Genomic DNA, 8,949 nt, shown 5'->3' with positions numbered 1-8,949 from the left:
ACTCTTTAACCGTTTCAATGTAAACACGTACGCAAACGTTTAACTAACTCTTTAACCGTTTCAATGTAAACACGTACGCAAACGTTTAACTAACTCTTTAACCGTTTCAATGTAAACACGTACGCAAACGTTTAACTAACTCTTTAACCGTTTCAATGTAAACACGTACGCAAACGTTTAACTAACTCTAACTGTTTTCACTCAGACGGGTGCGGAGATAAGTTTAATGTTTCAGCTTCAGTTAAAGGATCAGAGGAGAGAAACGATTCCTGTTTACGGCGACTCAAACGTTCTCTTATCCTCAAACGCTCTCTCATCCTCAAACGTTCTCTCATCCTCAAACGTTCTCTCATCCTCAAACGTTCTCTCATCCTCAAACGTTCTCTCATCCTCAAACGTTCTCTCATCCGCCATCGATCGACCAGAAGAAAAACACACGAACGAGTGAAGCATCCCAATAAAGTCTTACAATTTACACACCTCTGCAAAATGGATCATAAAGTTCTCAACTGACACGCAACAAAATATAAAACACCAACAGCTGATCCCTGCGTGTGAAAAACGCCTTCATTTAAAGTTCACTAACTTTAAGCTGCATGCGAAGCATTACAAAGCAGATCAAACACGAAACGTGAAGGAATGTTTAAAGATAACGATTAATAGAGATAGAGGTGGTTGAAGTTTAATAATAAGTTTCCTGCGTGTACAATGACGTCATCACTCCTTTAAAGAGTGTATTTCTGGACTTTACTCATCCCACTGCTATTCTGTGGACTGTGACGCTGTGTTTTGATCGAACCGTCTAATAATCAATAACACGGCTAACCGCTGGCCGACGGGAGAATGACGAACACAATCCGGTACCTGGTGACGGTGAGTCGGTGACAACAGCGACGCTAACGCGCCTTGAGCTCGGAGATGAGCCGATGATGAGGAACTAAACCCGGCGTTTGTTCAGCTGTAACCGCAGAGGAATGAGGAAGCTAATCTGTTACTGTCCGCCATGACAGTCTGTCCGACCGCACGTACACACTCACCGGGAGGGGGGGGGGGGGGGGGGGGGGCGTTCACCGCTCATAACCCGAGCAGACATCTGCATCGATTAGCTCACAAGTGTCAGAGGCTACCTGACAAGCCGAGGCCAGATATTAGCCAGGATGCTAATGCTAGGAAACACCTGAGTTTAAACAGAAAGAGGCACAAATCCACCGGAACTGGAAGGATAGCACAGCTGGGGACAATTATCGATCAGCCGAATGACCAAGTGAACCCCAATACTGCGTAAAAGAGTTAAAACACCACTTAAGACCAAGCACAACATTATCGACGAACGGAGGAATGAAAGATCACGATTACTACAAAGCAAGACAACTGCGAAACAATTGAAGCTAATATCCCGCAAACTGGAGTAATGATAGCCGTGCTCGTTCAAGACATCATCGAGTTTGTTAGCAAGAAAGCTGTCGATGACAGAACATTACGACGCGCCGACAGGCTGATTGTTTCCAGACGACACCCGCCAGCAACGAGAGGATAGCGCACGTTGATAAAGGAACGTGTCAGCTGAGCTAGCTCGCTAGCTGCGGCGTTGGCGTGTCAGCTGAGCCAGCTAGCTAGCTGCGGCGTTAGCGTGCCAGCTGAGCCAGCTAGCTAGCTGCGGCGTTGGCGTGTCAGCTGAGCCAGCTAGCTAGCTGCGGCGTTAGCGTGCCAGCTGAGCCAGCTAGCTAGCTGCGGCGTTAGCGTGTCAGCTGAGCCAGCTAGCTAGCTGCGGCGTTAGCGTGTCAGCTGAGCCAGCTAGCTAGCTGCGGCGTTAGCGTGTCAGCTGAGCTAGCTAGCTAGCTGCGGCGTTAGCGTGTCAGCTGAGCTAGCTAGCTAGCTGCGGCGTTAGCGTGTCAGCTGAGCTAGCTAGCTGCGGTGTTAGCGGACAAGGAAGCGAAAAGAAAAATGTTCTGCGTCGCAGACGTTCGAACTCACCGCGGGGCTTTGATGTGGACTTTCGAAGTCATTAATAACCCAAGCGTATCCTGTGGAACGGAAAAATGTTCAGCTAATGCCCGTAACGCGCACCAGTTACAAACCAATGTCGCGATCACTGAACTCGTTCACTGGTCATGATCTTGTCGAGGAAAAATAACCAACAGGGACGAATAAATCTCGCGAGACTCTGGGAGTTCGCGATGGGGTGAGACTGCCCCCTGCTGATGGTGGACTGTAACTGCAGGTTATTTATTTATTACTTTGCAGTGTATTTATTAAAAACTTTTTCGGTAGTACAAAGACGGTTGTAATTATGCTTTAGTTAAGTACAATGCATACAGTTTTTTGAGGTACTGGTACTCGAACCTAATTCTTCTTGTTTCAGATTCAGGAGGGATTTCACTGCACTCTCTGAGAGGGAAATAATTAAAATAGGACTTGCCCTTGTTTTTGTTATTTTGTAGACTCCTTACAGAACACCACTATATACACGATACATTTTTATTTTTATTTATTGAAACGGAAATATGCTGGAGAAGAATATTTGGAGAAGTCATTACGTCATTACGTGTCCTGCGTCTAGTTTAGGAGGCGGAGTCAATGCGGACCTTTCTCGGGTGGAAATGTAAATTTTACAGATCATAACAAGATTTCGACTAGCTCCTCTGGAGATCGATCTCCACCTGCTGAGAACATTCACGCCGGGACAAACACGGTCACCCCCCCGGGACAAACACGGCCCACGACGGAACCTCGTTCAACGGGAACATGTCTGCGGGCTCCGGGAGCAAAAACACGAACACGGAACCGTGGGGAAGCTTCGACGACAACCTCGTCCAGGTGAGCTTACATGCTAAAGATGCTAAATAATCGGCTAAGTAAGGTGCGAACGGGAGGTAACTCACCAGTCTGAAGTGTTACCTTACGCTAGCGTAGCTAAGCTAAAGCAACGCTGACCAGCAACGAGCAGGCTAAGCTAACTTATTGGTAAACAAGCTAACAAACGAGCAGGCTCGTGAATGGAGAGGCTAAAACGGGCAGCTGAGCAGTGACGCAATCACACCCGAGTGACGTCATAACTGCTGCTGGGAGAGGAGCTCCTAATTTGCATGGCAGTATAAAAACCTCCAGTCACAAAGTCGTGCATGTCCTGAAGTACTCTCACGTGGTATTCTTGATCAGTCAATCGATGATTGATGATTGATTATCTACCTGTGCGTTCAGAGCGGCGGCTCGGCGGTGGTGGACATGGAGAACATGGACGACACGTCCGGCTCCAGCTTCGAGGACATGGGAGACGTGCACCAGAGGATGAAGGAGGAGGAAGAGGTTGCAGCAGAAGCCGCCGCCACGGACGACGAGGCCGGAGACGATGCCGACTTCCTGGGAGTGAAGGGGTTAAAGAGTCAGCTGGGGCGCCAGGTGGCCGACGAGGTGAGTCCACCTGCTGAAACGGGCGGTCTACCTGTGTGTGTGTGTGTGAGTGTGTGTGTCGTTGTCTGTTCTACCTGTGTGTGTGTGTGTGAGTGTGTGTGTCGCTGTCTGGTCTACCTGTGTGAGTGTGTGTGTCGCTGTCTGGTCTACCTGTGTGTGTGTGAGTGTGTGTGTCGCTGTCTGGTCTACCTGTGTGTGTGTGTGTGTCGCTGTCTGTTCTACCTGTGTGTGTGTGTGTGTCGCTGTCTGGTCTACCTGTGTGTGTGTGTGTGTGTCGCTGTCTGGTCTACCTGTGTGTGTGTGTGTGTGTGTGTGTGTCGCTGTCTGGTCTACCTGTGTGTGTGTGTGTGTCGCTGTCTGGTCTACCTGTGTGTGTGTGTGTGTCGCTGTCTGTTCTACCTGTGTGTGTGTGTCGCTGTCTGTTCTACCTGTGTGTGTGTGTGTGTCGCTGTCTGTTCTACCTGTGTGTGTGTGTGTGTGTGTGTCCAGGTGTGGCAGGCCGGGAAGCGGCAGGCGTCCAGAGCCTTCAACCTGTACGGCAACATCGACATCCTCAGGCCGTACTTCGACGTGGAGCCGGTGCAGGTCCGCACCAGGTCGGGCGTCCCCACTTCCTGTTTCCTGTCAGGAGTTTCCTGTCCAGAAAGCTCCTAACTGCAGCTCAATCTTTCTCCTCAGGCTCATCGAGTCCATGATACCTGTCCGTATGATCAACTTCCCCCAGGTACACACTGACCGAAAGACGGCGAGGCTGATCCAGGATCAGTCGAGCCGGGAACGTTTGAGGTCTTTCACGATAAAGGCATCGGGTTACGACTGACCGATTGTCGACTCCCTTTGTGTAGAAGATCGCCGGGGAGCTGTACGGCCCCCTGATGCTGGTCTTCACCCTGGTGGCCATCCTGCTGCAAGGCATGAAGACATCCGACACCGTAATTGTGAGGACACGCCCACACACGCTCTCACACACACACACGCACACCTGAACAACGGGACCCGATGCTGTGTTTCAGATTGAGGGGACTCTCATGGGAACTGCTAGGACTCACACACACACACACACTCACACACACACACACACACACACACGCACACACACACGCACCTGAACAACGGGACCCGATGCTGTGTTTCAGATTGAGGGGACTCTCATGGGAACTGCTAGGACTCACACACACACACACACTCACACACACACACACACACACACGCACACGCACACACACACTCACACACACACACACACTCACACACACACACTCACACACACACACACACACACACACGCACCTGAACAACGGGACCCGATGCTGTGTTTCAGATTGAGGGGACTCTCATGGGAACCGCTAGGACTCACACACACACACACACACACACACACACACGCACCTGAACGGGACCCGATGCTGTGTTTCAGATTGAGGGGACTCTCATGGGAACCGCTATCGGCTTGTGTTTCGGCTACTGGCTGGGCGTGTCCTCCCTCATCTACTTCCTGGCCTACCTGCTCAACGCTCAGATCACCATGCTGCAGACGCTGTCCCTGCTGGTGGGTCCCGGGACTGCACCCTCTCCGGTGGATCATTGGAGAACGTTATTGAGTGACGTCGCGCGTTTGTCTTGTTGCCAGGGTTACGGTCTGTTTGGTCACTGCGTCATCCTCCTCGTCAGCTACAACATCCACTTCCACTTCCTGTTCTACATCCTGTGGCTGCTGCTCGGAGGATTGTCCACCCTGCGCATGGTGAGGACTGCGTTTCCCATCAGCCCCGGCGCCGCCGGCTCACCTGGTTTGTGTGTTTCGGACAGGTAGCCGCTCTGCTGTCCCGGACAGTCGGCCAGACGCCTCGCCTGCTCCTGTGCGGCACTCTCTCTCTCCTCCACATGCTGTTCCCGCTCTACCTTCACTTCGCCTACCACAAGATCATCGAAGGTCAGACTCTGACATCACCGCCGTGACATCACCGACTGATGGATGTGAACACAGCTTAAACCCGCCCCCCTCGCTGCTCAAACTGGTCCTTGACTGGGATCAACACGAGATGTAACTCGTTGAATGGTTTGAATCCCACTTGGCTGCTTTCTGAGTTTGTAAAGGGTTAGGAGTGGTGACATCATCTTTACGTTGGTGACATCATCAGCGTGGAGGGGAGCTGGTAAATGGGCTCGCACTCTGCTGAGGATGCACGCGCTCTAGCGCCACCTGCAGGTTCCGGATCGGTCTGGTTCCGCTTGTATTCGATGTGATTGGCTGCACCAATGAGACGGTTTCAGGTTTCACACCCAATCAGAATGTCTCCCCTGGACGTCCCGTCTTTGTGCTTTCAGGGCTGCTGGGAACGCTGGACGGCCCCCACCTGACCCCCATGCAGCGGGTGGCCAGAGACGTGCCTGAGCTGACCCTGAACACCACCCTGAGGACCCTGAGGACCCACGGAGCCGTTTTGGGGGCCTGAACTCACAACCTGAAGCTCTTTCTGCTTCTTTCTCTTCTGTTTGTACAGTTTCATTCTCCTTTGTAGTTTGCTTCAGATGTTTTCTTCTTCCTGTTGGGATGTATTTATAGTTTCTATAAAGACTCTAATAAACCGTTTTCCTTGTTTGTGTTTGGTAAATCATTCATAATTAATATATAGACGTGTCATTGATCTGTGAGGGGAGGAGCCGGAAGTCCCGGATGTAGACCAGCAGCAGCAGCCAATCAGAGCGCGCGGCGAAACGTCATCACGTTACAGCCTCGTTTGCGTCGGACGCGGGAAGCGGAACCCGGAAGTAGAGCCGGGGAAATGGGGGACGTGAAGGTCTACTTCTGCGGAAGCATCTGCGGCGGCAGGAACGACGTTCCGGTTTATCAGAAGGTCGTGAAGAAGCTCCGGACTTACGGAACCGTTCTCACCGAGCACGTGAGCAGCAGCGAGCTCACCGACAAAGGTGACGTTCACGCGGCGGAACGCGCAGCACGCGTGCTCGTACGCGCAGCTGCTGGGTTAACGGATCGATCAGCGGAGTATTTTATTGGCTATCTCATCGATATTTGTTACGTTTAATGTTACATTCTAACAGCCTCAATATCACTGACGTCATCAATAATACAGCCCACGTCATAGTTTTATGATGTAAATGTACTTCTGAGCTGAATGACGTCATCAATGCCAAATAATTATAAAACGATCAATGTACAAATAGGAAATATCAATTGAACGATAATTAAATACAGACTTGCATCTATTTTAATAAGACACGGTTTGTGATCATGTTTGATCAGTTTTAGCTGATGAGATAAAAATCAATCAATCAATTTAAGGCGGAATCTTTTCATTCGTTCCTGCTCGAGGTTTTCGGCTGCTGCTCTTTCATTCTTGGGTTTTACATTTCAACATTCACAAATTGGGGTTGTAAATGCGATATCGATCAGTAATTTAGATGATCAATCAGGAGTATATGATGTCACTGAGCTGCTGCTCTGTGATTGGACAGGAGAGGATGCCGTAGTCGCAGGAGCACGAGCCATCCACGACCGAGATGTTGAGTGGCTGCAAGAGTCTGATGGTAACTGATCAGTTATTGATCATTAGAGATTGATTTGACCCTGAGTGTGTGTGTGCGTGACCTCTCACCTGTGTGTATTCAGTGATCGTAGCAGAAGTGACCCAACCGTCCCTGGGCGTCGGCTACGAGCTCGGCCGTGCCGTCGCCATGAAGAAGAGAATTCTGTGTCTGTTCAGACCGTCGTCAGGACGATGTGAGGACGTTTCCTGTTTCCTGCAGGAAACCACGGGAGAGTTCTTTAGATTTGCATCCTTACTATTTATAATTTCACTGTTTATTTTCTCTCTCTCTCTCTTTCAGGTCTCTCGGCCATGATTCGGGGTGCTGAAGACGGTCAGATGTTTGTGGTCCGAGATTACGTCGAAGACGACTTGGATAACATTCTGGAAGAGTTCTTCAAGAGCCTGAAGAGAACCTGAAGTTCGTTCATATCCAGCTAAACCACCCAATAAAGTTTATCAGGAAAAAATATGTGTCATTTTGAAAACATTTGTTCTATATATTAAGAGATTTAGTAAAAAAAAGAATCCACGGAACCAAAATATCAGAAAATAAAAAGGACAATTTCAGAATCAGTAACTGATCCATGAAAGGTTTGGATCAGATCTCAGGTCAACAGCTGATTGATTATGGAGTCATTAATAAATACATTTAATTAATGAACTTTCTAATTCAATTTAACAGAGAAGCCTACAAAATTATATTAAGTTCCTCAGGCCGCCAGCAGGTGGCAGCGCTACTCTATTACGACGGATGAGCGGGTTAATAGAGAATTAAGCCTTAAAGTATTTATAAATCGATGTTCCAAATCAAGAGCATTTGAATAATGAGAAGAGAATCCATCCTGATGAGAACCAAGAGGAAACGAGGAGAATGTTCTTCATCCTAAGAACCCGGAGGAACCGGAAGGAACCCATCAGAAGGCTCACAAACCTTCTGGAGGAGGCCTGAGAACCCGGACCGGTGGAACCCTCTGACATACAAAGACAGAAAACATGATACATTAATCATAAATCATTTAATACGATCGATCAGCAGTGATCAATGTCGTCATTCAATCAGCAGCTGATCTGGGAATGGCTGAACATAATAAACAAATAAAAATTAAATATAATTATTTCAATATTATCTAAACCTGCGGCTGACCAATGATAAAGCATGAACATACCACAGAGGAAGAGACAAACAGGAACTTCCTGTGAAAGACACAAAGGCCAGCTACGCTTAAAATATTTTATTTTTTTTAAATATACATTGGTTACAAATTGAGAAAATAAAATTGTTAGTTGTGTTTTTTTACAGTTACAGGAAGTGACACAATCAGACCAGGGAAAACCTGCTGAGATCGTCAGGTGAACCTGAAAACGCGGATGGGGTCAGAGGTCATGGAACTGCAAGTGATTGACAGCACCTGTGAGAGGAGAATGGGGAGGCGGGGCTACAATCATCTGATAGGTAAACCAGGTCCTCAGCCCAGACAGCTGCTTGTGTTTTAAGCCACAGAAGATTATTTATTTATTTTTTGCCATCTTATATATTGTTAGCTTGTTAGCCCGCTAACCAGCACCATTCTGAAAGTCGGATTAACACAGGATCTAACACATTGGTATAATGTCAGCACCGTAGCTGAAGTGATTTCTAAGTAACTGACAGGTTAGCTCATTTGCTAACCGTTTGTCAGGTGCGTCACTTCCTGGTTTTCTATTGGATCAGAATATTACGTTGAAATATAAACACTTGGCTCATATAATGAATTATCTTTTGTGAGCTTTAAACCCCATCTCAACTGGCCTAGCATAGCATTAGCATAATTGTTTGTTTAATAATTGTTTCAGTCTCACTTTTTATCCTCTACCATAATAATTATAAACTGGAGTACTTGTACTTGCAGTACTTGTCCGTGTACTGTTCAGGTTGTGATACTACAGAGTCCTGATTCAGAAGAGAAAACCAGGTAGTGACGAACGCTAGCAAGCAGCTAGCTGAAGC

The 8,949-nt window shown here is 48.2% G+C and overlaps 3 protein-coding genes across 3 annotated transcripts in view; 2 read left to right on the top strand and 1 right to left on the bottom strand.

Annotated features, from left to right (window-relative positions):
• Positions 1 to 2,111, bottom strand: part of ncoa4 (nuclear receptor coactivator 4) — an 8,039-nt gene extending 5,928 nt beyond the window's left edge. The window contains exon 1 of the mRNA XM_068741248.1: positions 1,975 to 2,111. Within this exon, the coding sequence (XP_068597349.1) occupies positions 1,975 to 2,006 (32 nt within the window). The 5' untranslated portion in view covers positions 2,007 to 2,111. The remainder of the gene's footprint in view (positions 1 to 1,974) is intronic.
• A 486-nt stretch (positions 2,112 to 2,597) lies between these two features.
• yipf3 (Yip1 domain family, member 3) lies at positions 2,598 to 6,011 on the top strand. The gene is made up of 9 exons (XM_068741323.1): positions 2,598 to 2,817; positions 3,202 to 3,411; positions 3,901 to 4,007; positions 4,090 to 4,135; positions 4,257 to 4,349; positions 4,829 to 4,960; positions 5,042 to 5,155; positions 5,221 to 5,344; positions 5,740 to 6,011. The coding sequence occupies exons 1-9, from the start codon at positions 2,746 to 2,748 to the stop codon at positions 5,865 to 5,867; spliced, it is 1,026 nt and encodes a 341-aa protein (XP_068597424.1). The 5' UTR covers positions 2,598 to 2,745; the 3' UTR covers positions 5,868 to 6,011.
• A 151-nt stretch (positions 6,012 to 6,162) lies between these two features.
• On the top strand, positions 6,163 to 7,429 carry dnph1 (2'-deoxynucleoside 5'-phosphate N-hydrolase 1). The gene is made up of 4 exons (XM_068741504.1): positions 6,163 to 6,342; positions 6,889 to 6,960; positions 7,043 to 7,153; positions 7,261 to 7,429. The coding sequence occupies exons 1-4, from the start codon at positions 6,198 to 6,200 to the stop codon at positions 7,377 to 7,379; spliced, it is 447 nt and encodes a 148-aa protein (XP_068597605.1). The 5' UTR covers positions 6,163 to 6,197; the 3' UTR covers positions 7,380 to 7,429.
• The last annotated feature ends 1,520 nt before the right edge of the window (positions 7,430 to 8,949 follow it).

Source organism: Brachionichthys hirsutus, chromosome 7, assembly GCF_040956055.1.
Source record: "Brachionichthys hirsutus isolate HB-005 chromosome 7, CSIRO-AGI_Bhir_v1, whole genome shotgun sequence".
NCBI lineage: Eukaryota > Metazoa > Chordata > Actinopteri > Lophiiformes > Brachionichthyidae > Brachionichthys > Brachionichthys hirsutus.
This window is presented reverse-complemented; position numbering and strand designations above follow the sequence as displayed.